The sequence below is a fragment of the Cyclopterus lumpus genome, chromosome 7, assembly GCF_009769545.1.
Source record: "Cyclopterus lumpus isolate fCycLum1 chromosome 7, fCycLum1.pri, whole genome shotgun sequence".
Taxonomy (NCBI): Eukaryota; Metazoa; Chordata; class Actinopteri; order Perciformes; family Cyclopteridae; genus Cyclopterus; species Cyclopterus lumpus.
In genome coordinates, this window is record NC_046972.1 from 23,465,227 (window position 1) to 23,485,944 (window position 20,718).

General features: G+C 44.8%; 1 protein-coding gene across 1 annotated transcript; it reads right to left on the minus strand.

The window, feature by feature from the left end:
• Positions 1-2,718: 2,718 nt before the first annotated feature.
• znf512b (zinc finger protein 512B) lies at positions 2,719-20,158 on the minus strand. The gene is made up of 13 exons (XM_034537550.1): positions 19,989-20,158; positions 19,531-19,856; positions 19,352-19,423; positions 17,838-17,972; positions 14,557-14,678; positions 13,155-13,247; positions 10,630-10,728; positions 6,995-7,135; positions 5,936-6,337; positions 4,854-4,955; positions 4,677-4,739; positions 4,111-4,209; positions 2,719-3,316 (listed from the first exon to the last, which is right to left on the minus strand). Exons 1-13 carry the CDS (start codon positions 20,114-20,116, stop codon positions 2,957-2,959), a joined length of 2,142 nt encoding a protein of 713 aa, XP_034393441.1. The 5' UTR covers positions 20,117-20,158; the 3' UTR covers positions 2,719-2,956.
• Between the last annotated feature and the right edge of the window lie 560 nt (positions 20,159-20,718).

Here is a 20,718-nt window from a genome sequence, read left to right on the forward strand (position 1 = left end):
TTGTGTATTGGGGGAAAAAGAAGAATGTGTGTTGTCAAAATGGATTAAAATAACAGTGTATGCCGACACGCGGGCCCACAATGTTCTCTGTGGTCTACAAATGTTCTTTTTTAAATTTTTTTTAAATCAACCTTTACGTAATGTGTAAAAAAAACAACATTTTTTTTCAAAGCAAAACAAATGAAAGTAGGGGGGGGGGGGGGTGAAAAGTGAAAAAAGAAAAGAAACAAGCGCCATACAATTTTTTGAGAAGACGAACATCGATATATAAATCGAAATATATATCGGCAAGCCAACAGAAAGAAAAAAAAAACAGCTAAATATGGTGTATTGCCGTACTCTCTCGATACACGTTCGCTCACACCGCAGGGACGGCCGTGTGTGTGTGTTCACACACCGCATAGGAAGACGGATAGTAAAGGGTGTGTTAAAATATAAAATACCCCACTGTCAGAAAGCAGTGCCTATAACTATCATATTGCAACACCGAAGCTCGTCAGGGTGTAAACGCGGTCGATGTGACGTCATCAACGAAGCAGCCGATGGGACCCATTCTGTGCCCACGCTCCACCCCAAAAAGTGTTCATATTATTTCTGACATCCACTCTTTTACAAAGGTGCTAATAACTTGTTTTGCACACACACACACACACACACACACACACGGTCTGGACAGCTCCATATCTTTAAAAAAAAAGAAAAAGGTCCGAGGACCAATCAGTGCTTGTCTAACTTGTCCTGTCCGTCAGTTTGAACCTGGATAGAAGATTAAAAAGGTCCAATCGGAGACGGGACAACATGCATAATCATCCCCACCTGAATTAAGCTCCACCGGTTGATTAATAATGGAGGAATTCGGCTCCAATCTTTTGCTCTACAATGTATTTAAAAAAAAAAAAAAAAAAGGTCACGGCGTAGGGATGACACCACCTGGGACACATTATTATTATTATTATTAAATATTATTATTTTTTTGTTGAAAATGTTCCGTTGACATCAGTGCTCAATTTTATTTATTTTTAATGACGACAAAGAAATGAAGTGAGGAGGAAACGGGGCGGATGTGTCAGCGGACGTGAGGTCCGTTAAGGTAGAGAGGCAAATAAAGCACCCTTTATTATCTCACCAGAATATCACAACGTGGTCCAAAGCTATCAGATTGCTATATGGGTGATAATACACACGAGAGGATATAAAATAGATTTATGATCTGTCGCTTTTTTATTCATTTTTATTTTTATTCTTTTTTTTTTAACATTTTTATTTTTTAAAGCAAGCAAAGTCATTATTTTTTTACGGACATAAGACTCCAAATATAAATCAAAATATTTGTATTAATTTGCTCAATATCGTTATAATATAACTGTGGTTTCAAGTATCTACCTTAGATGTGATAAAAAGTGAAAATACTCTCTGATTGCACAAATCTTTTTTTTTTTAAATTCAAATTTCATTTATTTATTTTAAAATCTGAAGCTAAACTATCTCGCAGCAGCCTTAAAATTCAACAAGACCCTGTTATGGCTTTGTGTGGCGAGTCATAATTATACGGTCGTGTTGGGAGTACAGATACTATATCTAGAGAGTCAAAATGTAGTTATTTTCTTCTTCTTTTCTCTAGAGTAAAATATCACTCCTGGAGTGCAAAAATACAAGAGGGGAGCGAGAGGGGTTAAGGGGGTTAAAGTGCAAGGCGATAACTTTTGAGCATCCGGGCGAATTAATTCACGTGAAATCTTCATTTTAAGCGTTTTCTTCTTCTTCTTTTTTTCGTCCTCTTTCTGTTCGTTTTTTTTTTTTTTTCGTACGTAAAAGATTTACTTCCCTCAAACCCCTCTCTATAAAAAGATAATTCTCTCCTCAGCTCATTCGATTCAAGCTAAAGCAGTCGAGAAAACGTTGTGTCGCGTCACTTGTTTTTGATTGTGCTGCAATGGTGCAACAAGCTCACCTCCGGTCCAACACTGTCCTCTTTTTAGACAGAATTATTCAAGTTTAAATCAATTAAACAACGCCTCGTTAAAACCTCACGGATGGAAATCTCAAACAATCACTTTCTTTTTTTTTTGGGGGGGGGGGGGGTTTGTATTCTGCTTATTAACTTACGTGAAGAAGAACCGTGGAAATAATCTTAGATGCCTTTTCATCGTCACGTGATGCAGATTTAAGAAATATAAAATAAAAATAAATGTCATAGCTGTAGGAAAAAAAAACAAAGTGGAATTTGATTAAGAACTGACCAACATTTTTAGCTTATATGACATTTTGCTTACTCGAAACATGAAAATAAAAAACAAATACAACCAAAATGAAACTCGGGGAAAAAAAATAATAATTAAAATAAAGTTCATTGCACTACAGCACACACACTGCAACACCAACATAATAAAATCTGACTGCTCGCGATCCGATCGGACGCGTCAGGCTTTTTAAAAAATAAAAAAAAAGGACAGATGGTATCATTGCTTTTGAGTATATAGATATATAGATATAGATATTGTTTATGTACACAGTACAGTATATCTGTGGGAGGGATAAAAAAAAATCTAATCATTAAATGACCTCACCATGCTAATAGAATGTCCTTTTTTGTTTGTTTGTTTGTTTGTTTGTTTTTTTAAAACCTCTCAAACACAACATGAACACCGCAGAGAGAGAATCACTCTTCTGGCTTTGTTGTTAAAAAAACCAAAAAGAAAACCCTTTTATCTTTGATTTACTACCCCCCCCCACCCCCCCACAGAAAGCCAGACCTGTGCCTTTAAAAAAAAAAAAAGGGAGACAAAAGAGGAATGGAGAAATGAAACTGATCCAGGAGCGTTGTTTATACCAGCAGACACGTCGACTCTGTACTAAATGTTTCTGAAAGGTTGAGTTCAAAAAAGGTCTTTTGAGCTTCCTGCCCGCGACTCCTCCAGCGAGGGGGGGAGGAGCTACTCCGACTGGGTGGGAGGAGCTACTCCGAGAGCGGCGGCCTCTGCGGTTTGCTCCGTCTGGCGGCGCCGGGGACGGCGGGCTGTCCGGTTCGGCCCGGGTCGGCGCCGTCCGTCGTCGTCGTCGTCGGGTCGGGCGTCCGGGTCGGGGTCTGTGAGGGAGTCGCCGAGGCGGGGGTCGAGTTCTGAGTGGCGGGCGACGCTTCAGTTTGTGTTTGGAGGAGGAGGGGCGCAGCAGCCACAAGGGGGCGCTCTTTGGGCTTGCGGCCCCTCTTCTTGCCCGTGGCGGCGCCGTTCCGCACCTCGCCTTTGATGCCGTTGTTCTCCGGCGCTTTGCTCTTGGCGCTGGAGGCCACCTGGCTGGCCGCCGCACGGAACCAGTTCTGGACATACACAATGTCAGGCCCGGTTACCAAAAATAAGGAGTAACTTTTTTTTGTAAGATATACGAACTATAAAGATCAGTTAAACTTTTTTAACTTTTTTTTTTTTAAACCGAAAGGAGGATTGCGCTGGTCCACCTTAAAAAAGTCATCCCACCTTAAGTGCGCCTGTGCCAAGTCACTAATCTGGCTGATCAGCTGTTAGCGACCGGCTAACGAGGGTCGGCTATAAATACGATAATAACATTTCTACTGTCAACTTTATCTTTTGCTAAGCCCCGCCCACTGATGCTACGCTAGGATTGGTCAGTCCGCATACAAGGGGGCGGGGCATAGCGAAGAGTCGATTGGTTGTCTTAATGCTGTAATATGAGGCCCCTGAAGTCCCATAAGATGGTAATAATTTAAGATTTTAAACATTTTATTATTTTGTGGCAACAAAATGTATTAAGCAACAAAACAAATGAATGTGTTATATAAATATATATGTATATATATATTTTTTTTTTTTTGGTGTATATATATATATATATATACATATTGGTATGTATATATTTATATATATATATTTTGGTGAATATATATATATTTTGGTGTATATATATATATATATATATATAGGTATATATATATTTTGGTGTATATATATATAAATGTTGGTATATATATATATATATACCAAACTTAGTGTTTTACTGTATGTTAACGGGAATAAAATAAAATGCTGCCTGTGAGAGAATATTTCAGGTAACTATAAATAATTTAGAGGTTTGGGGAGTTCAACGCTGACCCACCTGTGAGTGTGTCTTGCTGATGTGGTACTTCACGCCGCTCTCCGAGCTAAAGTCCTTCTGACAGATCAGACAAGTGTACTTTCCCAGTTCTCCGCCACCCTGCAACACACACGCACACACGCGCACACACGCACACACACGCACACGCACACACACACACACACACACACACACACACACACAGTATATATGCCTGTTAGTTTCCTCGTCTCCATCAGTACATGCTTTTGTGACTCTGCAGTCATTATGTAACATTTTTGTCATACAATTGAGGTTTTATTGCCTTTGTGTGTTGGCGCAATAATAATATATGTTCAGCTATTTTAAATATATATAAAATATATGTATATGTGTTTCCTGAACTGTGACGTCCTATTTAGAAGATAGACATGCAATTCTTTGCTATTTTTATAAGGTTTTATTTACATTTTACAACCAGATTTAATTTTCTGGTTGTCAACTAAAGTATAAATGTGGGTTAAATGTCTGCATGTGTGTGTGTGTGTGTGTGTGTGTGTGTGTGTGTGTATGTAATCCGGTTGGTGGCTTTGCTCCAGTGTTTCTACCTGGCTGCAGTTGGCCAGGTGGGCCTTCAGTCCCGATACGCTGGAGTACACAGCTTCACAGTTCTGAGCCCAAACAGAAATAAACAAACTCACTCAGTCCACATAAACCTAAATAAAGCACTCAATATCAAGACAGTATATCCAAATCCGTTTTTCTCTACGTGGAGAAGTTCTTACTTCGTTGATGCAGCAGATGAAGCCCTTCTCCTTCACTTGGTTCTTCCAGGTCTCTAACAGCTCTTGGCTGAAGTTGGGGAGGCCGGGACGCGTGTAGTTTAACTGCATAGAGGAAAACATGTTGTCATCTGCGAGGTAATTGCGGAAGTGTCTTAGAACCTGCATTCTCTCTACTGACCACCAGGGGACGACTCCTCTGGTTGTATAGAAGTCTACGCTTCATGTGTTAAAGCTGCATTCTCTCTCCTGACTACCAAGGGGCGACTCCTCTGGTTGTATAGAAGTCTATGCTTCATGTGTTAAAGCTGCATTCTCTCTCCTGACCACCAGGGGGCGACTCCTCTGGTTGTATAGAAGTCTATGCTTCATGTGTTAAAGCTGCATTCTCTCTCCTGACCACCAAGGGGGCGACTCCTCTGGTTGTATAGAAGTCTATGCTTCATGTGTTAAAGCTGCATTCTCTCTCCTGACCACCAGGGGGCGACTCCTCTGGTTGTATAGAAGTCTATGCTTCATGTGTTAAAGCTGCATTCTCTCTCCTGACCACCAAGGGGGCGACTCCTCTGGTTGTATAGAAGTCTATGCTTCATGTGTTAAAGCTGCATTCTCTCTCCTGACCACCAGGGGGCGACTCCTCTGGTTGTATAGAAGTCTACGCTTCATGTGTTAAAGCTGCATTCTCTCTCCTAGAACACCAGGGGGCGACTCCTCTGGTTGTATAGAAGTCTACGCTTCATGTGTTAAAGCTGCATTCTCTCTCCTGACCACCAGGGGGCGACTCCTCTGGTTGTATAGAAGTCTATATAAATGACTCTACTTCTCTTGATTTATTCCCTCAGTAAACATTGTAAACATTAGTTTATCGTCTCAATCTCTAGTTTCAAGTCTTCCTCAATCACATTTGTTCCGTACCAAATGAGCCCAACGACAGGTGTGAAAGCAGCCCGGAGGCCTTATTTTTTCTCAGGGGACTATTATTACCTCATCTGGTTTAGAACCCCCCCTATAAATGAAGAGTGATAGGGCTTAAATAAAAAAATGTTACTACAATTCACGGACATCGCCGCCCCCGCCGTCCTCACCCTCTTGCTGTCCGGCACCAGGTCGTCCTTGATGCGGCGCTTGGTGCCCCAGTCTTTGGCCAGCTCGTCCTCCGCTATCTCCTGCAGGTGGAACACCGCCACCTGGGCCGAGCGGCGCCGCACCCTGCCGCTCGGGGTGCGCTCGAAGTCGTCCCCTTGGTTGGCGGCCGGCGGCGCTCTCTCCTTGACTCGCTCCCTCTCCTTGACTCGCTCCCTCTCCTTGACTCGCTCCCTCTCCTTGACTCGCTCCCTCTCCTTGACTCGCTCCCTCTCCCTCTCCTTGTCCCCGGCTTCTCTCTCCTTGTCCCTCGGCGGGCCGGGGGGGGCTTTCTCCTGCCGCTCCTCCTTCTCGGGGGGGCTCGGCTCCTTCTTCCCGAGTGATGGAGACTCCCCGGAGACCACCTGGGGGGGCGGGAGGGGGGGGGTCATGGGGGTGCGTTTATTCTCTAGTTATTACAAAGGATTGGATTCCATTCATTAAATAAATAACAAGTCGGTGCATTTATTTATTTTCAGACCCCCTGAAAGCCTTAATTGTGAATGTTAAGAAGGTCTAAAAGACCATTTACCTGTTTTTACAAAGAAGGACAATTAGTTTTTTAGGTCTTAAAACAAATGAAATAGTTTACAGGATATTGAACCTTTGAGTTACATTTTAAGTACCCCCTAACCAGCGTAACGCATTTTGGGTTGAAAACTAATTTAATATCTTATATTATATATTTAATATAGAATACATAAAATTCACTTATATTGTATTGAATATTTATTCATATTAATATATATAATATTTATATTAATTGCTAATATTATATCTTTAAAGTATTTTTTAATGGATGGTAATTTTTATATATATATATATATATATATATTTTAGTATATCTCACGTACTCCAAATTTAAGGAGTCTGCAGAGGCTCGTGAGTATAAACAAAGCTTGACGAAAAAAGTCAGTTTTGGGGCATCCCGATATTTATTTATTTATTTATTATTTATTTAGCGAAATCTAGTAAATAAAAATGCTTCGTCACTGGGGAACTGACAAAAAAGATGATCTCACCCTCTCTTTGCCAGTGTTGTTGTTGGTGTCGGTGATGACGTCCCTGTCGTCGGTGGTCGTCACGGCGACGATAGCCGGGCAGTGTTCGGTACGCACGTGGTAGTCTCTGCCGGTCTTGGAGTGGTACGTCTTCCCACAGTGCTGGCACAGAAACACAGGCTTCTCATCGTCACAGAGCCCCCTCCCACAACGCTTCTGGTGGTACTGGTAGCCCATCAGGCTGGAAAAGTGGACCGAACAGCCCTGCGTATGCGTATGTGTGTGTGTGTGTGTGTGTGTTTGCACACATAATGTGTGTGTGGTCGAGTGAGGCCAGAGGCAGAAATGAGACAGAATTACTAAAAAAACTAAAAAAAACACACATTAAGCAGGAAACCGGGTCAGTGTGACGCAACAATAATACAGGAATTGGTCAAAGAGACGGAGAAATCGAGAGGAAGCCGCTGGTCTACCAGCGAGGGGCCATTGGTCCCAGTAGAGTCCCAGTAGAGACTCCCCCCTCTCCCTCTAGTGGGAGTAATGGGAAGCAGAGCGGTGGATGTGGGTTTTGGGGGCAACGCGTCGAGAGCGAGGCACGAAGGGAAAAGGAGGAAAACCAAAATACAAATCAAGTCCGAACGGGCAGATAAGGAGAGTTGGAACGCCCCCCGGAGCCCGGTTCCAAACAGGACTCAAGAGTATTGGTGCGGTCCGGAGTCAACGGTTCTGCTATCGGTTCTTTAGACGTTCTGGAGTGAGACATCCTCGTATCAATCCTCCTCTCTTTGTCTCTTTATCTTTCTGTCTCCTTGTCTCTCTGTCTCTTTGTCTTTCTGTCTCCTTGTCTCCTTGTCTCTTTGTCTGTTTGTCTCTCTGTCTCTTTATCTCTCTCTCTGTCTCTTTGTCTTTCTGTCTCCTTGTCTCTCTGTGTCTTTGTCTCTCTGTCTCTTTGTCTTTCTGTCTCCTTGTCTCTCTGTGTCTTTGTCTGTTTGTCTCTCTGTCTCTTTGTCTTTCTGTCTCCTTGTCTCTCTGTCTCTTTATCCCCTTGTCTCTCTGTCTCTTTATCTCTCTCTCTGTCTCTTTATCCCCTTGTCTCTCTGTCTCTTTATCTCTCTCTCTGTCTCTTTGACCCCTTGTCTCTCTGTCTCTTTGTCTGTTTGTCTCTCTGTCTCTTTATCTCTCTCTCTGTCTCCTTGTCTCTCTGTCTCTTTATCTCTCTATGTCTCTTTGTCTGTTTGTCTCTCTGTCTCTTTATCTCTCTCTCTGTCTCTTTGTCCCCTTGTCCCTCTGTCTCTTTATCTCTCTCTGTCTCTTTGTCTGTTTGTCTCTCTGTCTCTTTATCTCTCTCTCTGTCTCCTTGTCTCTCTGTCTCTTTGTCCCCTTGTCTCTCTGTCTCTTTGTCTGTTTGTCTCTTTATCTCTCTCTCTGTCTCTTTGTCCCCTTGTCTCTCTGTCTCTCTGTCTCTTTATCTCTCTCTGTCTCTTTGTCCCCTTGTCTCTCTGTCTCTCTGTCTCTTTATCTCTCTCTGTCTCTTTGTCCCATTGTCTCTCTGTCTCTCTGTCTCTTTATCTCTCTCTCTGTCTCTTTGTTTGTTTGTCTCTCTGTCTCTTTATCTCTCTCTGTCTCTTTGTCCCATTGTCTCTCTGTCTCTTTATCTCTCTCTGTCTCTTTGTTTGTTTGTCTCTCTGTCTCTTTATCTCTCTCTGTCTCTTTGTCCCCTTGTCTCTCTGTCTCTCTGTCTCTTTATCTCTCTCTCTGTCTCTTTGTTTGTTTGTCTCTCTGTCTCTTTATCTCTCTCTGTCTCTTTGTCCCCTTGTCTCTCTGTCTCTTTATCTCTCTCTCTGTCTCTTTGTCTGTTTGTCTCTCTGTCTCTCTGTCTCTTTGTTTGTTTGTCTCTCTGTCTCTTTATCTATCTCTGTCTCTTTGTCCCCTTGTCTCTCTGTCTCTTTATCTCTCTCTCTGTCTCTTTGTCCCCTTGTCTCTCTGTCTCTTTATCTCTCTCTGTCTCTTTGTCTGTTTGTCTCTCTGTCTCTTTATCTCTCTCTCTGTCTCCTTGTCTCTCTGTCTCTTTGTCCCCTTGTCTCTCTGTCTCTTTGTCTGTTTGTCTCTCTGTCTCTTTATCTCTCTCTCTGTCTCTTTGTCTGTTTGTCTCTCTGTCTCTCTGTCTCTAGTGATGCAACACAAAGTTTGATCACAAGAAGAGAGATGATCAATAAAGGTAATTACTGAACTGATTGTTTAGCTGAGAATGTATTTGAAAGATTTTAGAACTTCTTGTATATATTAACGGTTTGTTTACACACAAGAATAATGAAGAAATGTCGAATACTTTCTTAATTAATCGTCTTTTTTCCTGTCAAAATAATGACAGAGAACCGATAATGAGCGTCAATAAGAGTACAAGTATCCAGGCGAAGGGAAGCAAAAGAACGAGAGGACGTGAAAGAGAAAGAAAGAGAAAGAGAGGAGGCAAAGGGAGGAGAACAAGGGAGGAGGAAAAGGGAGGAGGCAAAGGGAGGAGACCAAGAGAGGAGGCAAAGGGTGGAGAACAAGGGAGGAGGCAAAGGGAGGAGAACAAGGGAGGAGGCAAAGGGAGGAGAACAAGGGAGGAGGAAAAGGGAGGAGGCAAAGGGAGGAGACCAAGAGAGGAGGCAAAGGGAGGAGAACAAGGGAGGAGGCCAAGGGAGGAGGCAAAGGGAGGAGGAAAAGGGAGGAGGCAACGGGAGGAAACCAAGAGAGGAGGCAAAGGGAGGAGACCAAGGCAGGAGGCAAAGGGAGGAGAACAAGGGAGGAGGCAACGGTAGGAGACCAAGAGAGGAGGCAAAGGGAGGAGGCAAAGGGAGGAGACCAAGAGAGGAGGCAAAGGGAGGAGGCAACAGGAGGAGACCAAGAGAGGAGGCAAAGGGAGGAGGCAACGGTAGGAGACGAAGAGAGGAGGCAAAGGGAGGAGGCAAAGGGAGGAGACCAAGAGAGGAGGCAAAGGGAGGAGGCAACAGGAGGAAACCAAGAGAGGAGGCAAAGGGAGGAGGCAACAGTAGGAGACCAAGAGAGGAGGCAAAGGGAGGAGGCAACAGGAGGAAACCAAGAAAGGAGGCAAAGGGAGGAGGCACTGGGAGGAGACCAAGAGAGGAGGCAAAGGGAGGAGGCAAAGGGAGGAGGCAACAGGAGGAAACCATGAGAGGAGGCAAAGGGAGGAGGCAACAGTAGGAGACCAAGAGAGGAGACAAAGGGAGGAGGCAACAGGAGGAAACCAAGAGAGGAGGCAAAGGGAGGAGGCAACGGGAGGAGACCAAGAGAGGAGGCAAAGGGAGGAGGCAACAGTAGTAGACCAAGAGAGGAGGCAAAGGGAGGAGGCAACAGGAGGAAACCAAGAGAGGAGGCAAAGGGAGGAGGCACCGGGAGGAGACCAAGAGAGGAGGCAAAGGGAGGAGGCAAAGGGAGGAGGCAACGGGAGGAGACCAAGAGAGGAGGCAAAGGGAGGAGGCAACAGGAGGAAACCAAGAAAGGAGGCAAAGGGAGGAGGCACTGGGAGGAGACCAAGAGAGGAGGCAAAGGGAGGAGGCAAAGGGAGGAGGCAAAGGGAGGAGGCAACGGGAGGAGACCAAGAGAGGAGACCAAGAGAGGAGACCAAGGGAGGAGGCAAAGGGAGCGTGTACCTCGCTAGGACACTTGATTCGTCCCATCTGTTTCAACACTCTCCGCAGTCGTTCTCTCTCCTCTTGCTTGTCGCCCGTCTGGCGTTCGCTTCCCGAGGGCTGAGGAACAAACACAACGTCACATTATTGCATCCCACCTCAACAACAACAACACCCCCCCCCCCCTCCCCCATTTGCTTTAAGAAAAAAAAGCAATCAATGATAAAAAAAAAAAGAAACGTGTTTCCCGTCTCGCCCCGGGGATCACGAAAGGTTTCCATGGCGATGCCGTTCCTCAAGGTTGCGTTTACGACAACCGTCAAACTCGTGTTTTCACTCGCTGGTGCCCCGGAAAAAAAAACGGAGCCGAGACCAGAACAACAGATGGCCGGGGCCTTGCCGGGAGGAGGAGGAGGAGGAGGAGGAGGAGAGAGTCCCAGCGGGGAGAACTTCATGCGTTTTCTCACGCGTTAACACACGTGGAGAAAGATTGGAGATGACTGACGGACGCGACCGAAGCTTCGGTGTGAAAGGAGATGAAATGCCGCTCAGCACGACGGCTACGATATACGGCATCGGGAGAGCGGAAAAAGAAAAGAAAAGGAAAGAGAAAACAGGGGGAGGAAGAGGAGGGAGGGAGGAGGCGACGGCAACGCCAAGGTCACACTCGGCGGGTTGACCCCTGTCCCTGCTGTCAGCCCCGGGGAGCTCGGAGGGGGCGGGGCCACACAAGAGCGAGTCGAAAACCAACAAAAATAGCGCCGTCCGGAAGTGCAAACGGCAAAGAGAGAGAACTTAGAACAAAAAAAAGCAGTAGAAATGGAGCAGAAATACATGTATTTACAGTATATAACCACACGTCTATATAAAGATAATGCACCATAATACAATATCTCCACTGCACGTACACAAACAACACCGCAGGACCAACAGCAGCGAGTTATTACTTTGAGTAATAAGCAAAGTAATGTTATTACGTTTTAAACTGGTAATAAGTTAAAAGCAACTTACTACTCTTCCTGAGTACCGTGTAGTATTCAGTAAGTACATATACTTTATATATATATATATATATATATATATATATATATATATATATATATATATATATATATATATGTATAGGGATACATCAAATGTCCTCACTAGATAAGATAATAAAAACAATAAGTAGCTTGATTTATTAATATACAGGCATCATAATAGAAAAGCATAAACATGCTCATGGAGGTACGAGTACGTCTTCATACTCCCGTTAAAAGTTTTCTTGTAAATAGAGAAACGTGAAATAATAAATCCCAGGCGGCACAGCTCATCACAAAAGTTTTAAATATCTAATATCTAATCTGAGACATGTCTGAGCGTCACACACACACACACACACACACACACACACACACACACACACACACACACTTTTGCTGCGCGTGCATTCATTAATCTTTCATGATATTTGTAGTTGTTTGCGCGGCAGCGTTGAATTATTCAACAAACTTTCACAGCGGCGCCGCTGCTCCAATGCCGGAGCGTCACGATATCTTAATGAAGCTCTCGGCTGTCACCGGGGACGACGGGCTGCACGGAGAAACATGAGCGTGAACGTTTACAAGCGATCCAAAGACGAGCCAGGCAGCACAATAAAATGAGATTTAACTCGTGGGAAAAACGCTGGTTTTTTTCCCCGACGGTTGGCGCGTACCTGTGAAGGTGGATCCGTGCTTTGGTGTCTATTAATAACCAACTACAGTGTTCATTGGGTCAGTGGCGAAACATTAGATCCCCATCCTCATCTGGACAACGTGAGTGAGTTTATCTCTCTCCTGACCACCAGGGGGCGACTCCTCTGGTTGTATAGAAGTCTATGCTTCATGTGTTAAAGCTGCATTCTCTCTACTGACCACCAGGGGGCGACTCCTCTGGTTGTATAGAAGTCTACGCTTCATGTGTTAAAGCTGCATTCTCTCTACTGACCACCAGGGGGCGACTCCTCTGGTTGTATAGAAGTCTATGCTTCATGTGTTAAAGCTGCATTCTCTCTCCTGACCACCAGGGGGCGACTCCTCTGGTTGTATAGAAGTCTATGCCTCATGTGTTAAAGCTGCATTCTCTCTCCTGACCACCAGGGGGCGACTCCTCTGGTTGTATAAAAGTCTATGCTTCATGTGTTAAAGCTGCATTCTCTCTCCTGACCACCAGGGGGCGACTCCTCTGGTTGTATAGAAGTCTATGCTTCATGTGTTAAAGCTGCATTCTCTCTCCTGACCACCAGGGGGCGACTCCTCTGCTTGTATAGAAGTCTATGCTTCATGTGTTAAAGCTGCATTCTCTCTCCTGACCACCAGGGGGCGACTCCTCTGGTTGTATAGAAGTCTATGCTTCATGTGTTAAAGCTGCATTCTCTCTCCTGACCACCAGGGGGCGACTCCTCATCAACATTTTTAATTTGAAGCCAATGAAAAATATAACCGTGAAAGAAACTAAAACCTAGACGAGGCACCGTGTTACGTTGGGGGCGGGGCCTCATTCGTGCTCCTCTGCGGATGTACCTTGGTGCTGTGTTCAGCCATGGTGTGGTAGTTGAGGCCGGCCTTGGACCTGAACTGTTTGTGGCACTGCTGGCACTTCAGGGCATCCTGGAGCTGCAGGGGTTAAAAGGCCAAAAGATTGGGGGGGGGGGGGGACGGGGACGGACACATATCTATTAACGAGTAACCCAACTAATGGCGGCGGCGCTCTTTATTGGATCCATCAATATCTCCCTCGGCCGCTGTAACCCAATAGAGGTTGTTATTAGTGCGCAATTCTGGTGGCAACAATTCATTTTTTTTTTTTTTTTAGGTGGACGACCCCCTCCTTCGCCTCAGTATTGATCGATATCGTTGCTGTAAAGGCCCATAACGGTGCGGCGAAGGTATGCAATCCAACGTGGGAAGTACCGCCGCTCCGGGGTCGAGAGAGCTTTGTTTCATACTCGGAGAGAAAGAAAAGAGCTTTGTGGTTCATTAAGACCACAAATATGATGATGTGGAAACAGTTTTTGATTGATGATAGTGGCGTAACGGATCAATACATCATTAAAACTACTAATTTAATCAATAACAATACAATCTTTTATTTCCTTAGCAATTGTTTTTATGAAGTTAGATCCACAAAGGGATCTGTGCCTTTCATTATGGATCATCAATTTTTCTGTTTTGGACAATTGGCAGAAAAAGAAGCCCAAAATATTAATTGTTATGTTTTTACTTTGTAATTGTCATATGCAGTGGTTACTTGCAGAAAACACACAATTCAAATGATTAGGATTGTATTTATATTTAAACTAATTTTTTTTATATGTCACTTTTTTTTGTTGTAATAATGTAATATATAATATTGTATATTGCTCTAAAAACATACCCTTCAAACCACTGGATTTATTCAAGTTTTGCCAAAAATGCATTTGAACACATCGTGATTATGTCGCAATCTCATGTGCAGGCTACGGTCGTGAATTCACCTTCGCCCGTTTGTTAGTGTTTGGAGCCTGAACGCACCACAATGGAACTGAATGGAACCTCCGTTCGTTAGCCGTTAGCTTCTTCATTAGCAGTGCTGTGCTCGGCAGCTAAGACCACCTGACAAAACACCCCAAAAAAAAAAAAAAATAATAATAAAAAATTGATTCTGTCTGTACATATAATATTTGTAGTTTTTAAAGTAGGATTTAAACCTTATTACTTATTTAAAAATGCCTGTTTTTGATTTATCTTACTATGCTTTTTGCATTTTCTGCATGCAGCTGTAATCCTGTAAATTTCCCCACGCTGCGGAACTAATAACGGATAAATAAATAAATAAAGGATTATCTTAAGTGTCTGACGTAAGATCATCAAGGATCCGCAAATAGAAAGAATTACACACACACACACACACACACACTGATGGACGTCTGCATCGCCCACTGACCTTTTGGCAGATCTCCATGTGTTTCTTGAGGCCGTGGACGGTTTTCCTGGTGACGATGGAGCAGGTGGGGCACACCACCTCCCCTCGCTCCTGGATCGCCCGCTGCCATTGGGTGTCGGCGCCTGAGGAGAGAAACGCAGCGTTACGATTGGTCCCTCGCTGGGTGGGACGCTTTCCATGTGTTGTGCTTGGTATTCATGGTTTCATTCAGTCAGTGGTAATGTGTTGTTGTGAGAGGATGAAGCCTGCAGAGAGGCTCTTGATAGTATTATTAAGCACTTATCAAGCATATCAACAATTTGACAAAATAATGTGTTCTTCTAATTATCATTTGTTCTCTCATTATCTGAATTATATGTTACTACTCACATGTTTTTACATTTAGCTGACTTACAATCATACACCGTAGACACAGCTACGGGGATCGAACCGCCGGTCTTCTGAATGAAAGACGGACCTGCTAACCACAGTCGCCATATTCACTACTACTACTACTACTACTACTACTACTGCTGACTCGGTTACTACTACTACTACTACTACTACTACTGACTCGGCTACTACTACTACTACTACTACTACTACTACTACTACTACTACTACTACTACTACTACTACTACTACTACTGACTCGGCTACTACTACTACTACTACTACTACTACTACTACTACTACTACTACTACTACTACTACTACTACTACTACTGCTGACTCGGCTACTACTACTACTACTACTACTGACTCGGCTACTACTACTGCTGACTCGGCTACTACTACTACTACTACTACTACTACTGACTCGGCTACTACTACTACTACTACTACTACTACTACTACTACTACTACTACTACTGCTGACTCGGCTACTACTACTACTACTGCTACTGACTCGGCTACTACTACTACTACTGCTGACTCGGCTACTACTACTACTACTACTACTGCTGACTCGGCTACTACTACTGCTACTACTACTACTGCTGACTCGGCTACTACTACTACTACTACTACTGCTGACTCGGCTACTACTACTACTACTACTACTGCTGACTCGGCTACTACTACTACTACTACTTCTACTACTACTACTGACTCGGCTACTACTACTACTACTGCTACTGACTCGGCTACTACTACTACTACTGCTGACTCGGCTATTACTACTACTACTACTACTACTACTGACTCGGCTACTACTATTACTACTACTTCTACTACTACTACTACTGCTGACTCGGCTACTACTACTACTACTACTACTACTGCTGACTCGGCTACTTCTACTACTACTACTACTGCTGACTCGGCTACTTCTACTACTACTACTACTGCTGACTCGGCTACTACTACTACTATTACTACTACTACTACTACTGCTGCTGACTCGGCTACTACTACTACTACTACTACTACTACTACTACTGCTACTGACTCGGCTACTACTACTACTACTGCTGACTCGGCTACTACTACTACTACTACGACTACTACTGACTCGGCTACTACTACTACTACTGCTGCTGACTCGGCTACTACTACTACTACTACTACTACTACTGCTACTGACTCGGCTACTACTACTACTACTGCTGACTCGGCTACTACTACTACTACTACTGACTCGGCTACTACTACTACTACTACTGCTGCTGACTCGGCTACTACTACTACTACTACTGACTCTACTACTACTGCTACTACTGCTGCTGACTCGGCTACTACTACTACTACTACTACTACTACTGCTGCTGACTCGGCTACTACTACTACTACTACTACTGCTACTACTACTACTGACTCGGCTACTACTACTACTACTACTACTACTGCTGCTGACTCGGCTACTACTACTACTACTGACTCGGCTACTACTACTACTACTACTACTGCTACTACTACTACTGACTCGGCTACTACTACTACTACTACTACTACTACTGCTACTACTACTACTGACTCGGCTACTACTACTACTACTACTACTACTGACTCGGCTACTACTATTACTACTACTACTACTACTACTACTGACTCGGCTACTACTACTACTACTACTACTGCTGCTGACTCGGCTACTACTATTACTGCTACTGATTCGGCTACTACTACTACTACTACTGCTGCTGACTCGGCTACTACTACTACTACTACTACTACTGACTCGGCTACTACTACTACTACTACTACTGCTGCTGACTCGGCTACTACTATTACTGCTACTACTGCTGCTGATTCGGCTACTACTACTACTACTACTGCTGCTGACTCGGCTACTACTACTACTACTACTACTGCTGCTGACTCGGCTACTACTACTACTACTACTGCTGCTGACTCGGCTACTACTACTACTACTACTGCTGCTGACTCGGCTACTACTACTACTACTACTACTGCTGCTGACTCGGCTACTACTACTGCTACTACTGCTGCTGACTCGGCTACTACTACTACTACTACTACTACTGACTCGGCTACTACTACTACTACTACTGCTGCTGACTCGGCTACTACTACTGCTACTACTGCTGCTGACTCGGCTACTACTACTACTACTACTACTACTGACTCGGCTACTACTACTACTACTACTACTGCTGCTGACTCGGCTACTACTACTACTACTACTACTGCTGCTGACTCGGCTACTACTACTACTACTACTACTGCTGACTCGGCTACTACTACTGCTACTACTGCTACTGACTCGGCTACTACTGGTTATTAAGGAGCAGTGGGCTGCAGTGAAGCGCCCGGTAAGCAACTGGGGGTTCAGTGCCTTGCTCAAGGACACTTCAACATGGGCAGAGCGGGGATCGAACCGCTCTCCCAATGAGCTACAGCCTTTACTGACTTCACCACTGCTGACTTGGCTACTACTGAGTAATAATAACTGTTCTTCGGACAAATATCATTATAGTGCTGCAACAATTAGTCGGTTATATTAATTGGTTCTATTTATCAAATGTGGGGTTTTGTTCCTTTTCTTATTTCATTGTAATTGAACATCTTTGGTGTTTAGACTTTAAGAAATTATGGGGGACATTGTTCCCTATTTTGACATTTTTTATACTAAATGATTAACAAAAATAACTGAAACATTGTTAAATAATACAAAATAATAATGTTTAAGCCCTATCTCACTATTTTGTGATGTGTGTCGTGTTTATCAGGAAGTTAATAGGACATCCTTCGTGATTGATGGATTTGCAAAGTCATACTTTTGTTCAGTAAAACTAAATATTTGTACTGGTATCACTGGTAAAAAGATCTGAGTTCACCAGAGCCGGTTGCAGCCGGATCCTTCTTGGAGGACTGACTTGAAGTCGGTCTTCTCTGGGGCTCCTCGCTGAACCCACTCCCTTCTGACCTCTTCGCACGGCCCGCCTTCAGCTTCTCCTCCACCTTGGTCATACCTGCAACACACACACACACACACACACACACACACACACACACACACACACACACGGCAGTAATTAATACTACCATTGAACCTATTATAGTTAAACTGAGAGATACAAGCTGAGAGGGACAGATGAAAGGCTGAACGAGAGAAATAAAAAATAAAATAAAAAAGTTGATGATGGATGTGAAAAAAAAAGGAGGTAGAAACTGAGAAGAGGCAGTTGTTTTGAGTTTTACTGAATCAGTGACAGATGGAGTGAAGGAGAGCGAGAGAGCGCTGCAATCTGTGGTTGGATTGTTTGATAAGTGGTGATGAGTAGTTTACAGCGCCTGCTCCTATGAGTCATGAGACATTTTCAGCATATGAATGGAACAGAGAGAGAGAGAACGTGGTGCGTTCAAAGACCAGCACCATTGATCGGCAGCAGTAGGGGGAACACTCACACGATGTCGCTCAGCTCTTTTGAACCAGCCCATAATGCAAAAATACTCTCCCAAAACATTTCCATGTCGAGACACACGAAAGGGCTCGTTCTGAGCTAACCAAAACAAAACAACGCGCTACGAGTAGAACCTAGATTTGAGTCTCCTAGAAACATCGGCATTTCAGAAACGGAGAGAGAGAACGGTGCAAATGGTTTAGCTTAGCCTTCCCCGCTAACCACGTCAGCCGAGAGATGAAGAGAGATGGCCGGTGTAGCATGAGAGCAGGGCCGGGTTTACCAAGCCAACTGGCGGACGGCTAGCTACGTAGTTAGCTTGCAAATTCCACCGTGCTTTCGGGCTACGCCGGTTACAAGAAAATATGACATAAAACACTGGCGATATCAATGTGCTTTCCTTCACTGTGAAGCATCGAGTTCATTCATTTTACTCATTTAGCTGCCAGCTAGCTAGCTAGCTACCTTGCTAATGCCACCATGGCTTCATGCTACACTACTTACAGAAAATTAGCCCAACAACAGGCCGGTGGCTAAAGGCAGCGCTGGGTCTGCCACGCTCCTCGCTGCTAGGAGACTACAAGTTTCTCTTAATATGTATTAGTCACTCTCCAGGACCGAGAGTGTTAACATTAACCAACTGGATCGTATTTGCCAACTTCCACTTTGCCGGGAGGAGAGCGGGCGGGTGCTATCGGAGACTAGCTAGCTAACTGGCCGGCTCTGTAGACGGACATGCCAGCCTTCCTCTCCGGAACTCCCGCCCAAGACGGGCAAATACGGTCCAGTTGGTCAATGTCGGTTAATGTTCAAACTTGTATTTTAAAAAACGAGCCAACCAAACTTGCTAGCCAGCTACTATATTCCATTCTTTTCCCAATAGATGCACCGAAATCCTTCACACCGGCCGTTTACCGTCACACCCACAGGAGACATTCGGCATTCACCTTTCAGTCCGAATGTTCCAGATATGGACGGCTGCTCTCCGGTGAACTTCTTCGGCGTTTTCTGCTTCCGTCCTGGCTCAAGAGACAAAAGAAACGGTCAAAACGCATACGATGCGGTTGGAAAGGAGTAAACAATCGCGGTCCATTTGCGAACCGTACGCACGCCAAAATAATCTTACTGTGCCTCATTCGCTCCGGGTCTTCGTCGGGGAAGGACGCGGGAAGGCTGTCGCCATCGCTGTCGCTGCCCTCCCCGTCCGACGACGCGCTGTGGGACTGCTGGGACTGAGGCAGGACCGGCGAGGGATGGTGGATCTGCTGCTGCTGCTGTGGAGGAGGAGGAGGAGGAGGAGGAGGAGGAGGAGGAGGAGGAGGCTGACTGTGGCCGTGCGGCTTCCTCTCGCTCCTCTGGTGGGCCAGCTCGCCGTTGCGCGAGGGCGCCGACACCTCGTGGGTCTTCTTCACTTTGAAGAACACGGGGGAGGGGGGGCTGTTCTCCATGGGCCTGAAGACCGAGGGAGGAACAGATTTGCGCAGTAAGCAATGCGACGTCACGAGCACCATTAGTTTGTGTGTGTGTGTGTGTGTAAGGGGGGGGGGGGGGGGAGAATCGTTTTAGCTCTAAAATCCCAGTCACCTTTTCTTGGCGTTGGACTTGACGGGGGCCTTTTGGAGCTTGGGCTGCTCGTCCTTGGGCTCCATACTAACCCGGTCGGGGTGGTTCCACAGCTTGTGCTTCTGCAGGCGCACCTTTGTGGCAAACATCGCCTCGCAGTAGGGACAGCCATGACTCAGCTTCTCTGCTACGGGGGCCTGGTACCAACAGAGACATGAGGGGGAGGGGGGGGATTTAAAGAGAGCTCATTCCCTAATGCAAAACAAAATGACAGTGAGCAGCTGTTACTGGACGGCTCTTGAAACAACCCTGTGTGGGCAATGACTATGTTTATCCAACGAAAGCAAAAAACTATTTGGTCACACCTCATATAGGTATATTCTCCTATTATTCTGAATACTCTGATATTGGATGTGGCTCATGTCATCATCATATTAGAGTAAGGCCTCAATGGAGCATGTTCTGATTGAAGACATGTGTGATGTGGTCAGGAGCGTTCGTTGGACGTGCCTACAGCTCATTCAGGATGTGCGTCTCAAAAGGTTTCGTTGTTGTTTTTACGACCAACGGCCGAAAAGTTTTGCAAAGCTGGAGAAGAGATGCATGCTCAAAAGAAAAGACCAAAAAACTTCCAAGAAAGCAACAAAAAAAAAAGAAGCAAGCAAAAGAAAAACAAGGTGCGTCGTGCATATTCTGACGGCGTGAACGACGTCATCCTCGACGTGGGATGAGGCACGGGGGCGTTTCACGT

Bases quoted from the DNA above. Each gene is read 5' to 3' on its own strand.
- znf512b (XM_034537550.1), bottom strand. From the start codon at position 20,116: ATGTTTGCCACAAAGGTGCGCCTGCAGAAGCACAAGCTGTGGAACCAC. The intron at 13,248-14,556 runs GTCAGTGGGCGA...TAACCCCTGCAG, and splicing joins ACATGGAGATCTGCCAAAAG to CTCCAGGATGCCCTGAAGTG. The intron at 4,956-5,935 runs GTGAGGACGGCG...TCCTCTATGCAG, and splicing joins TGGTGCCGGACAGCAAGAGG to TTAAACTACACGCGTCCCGG.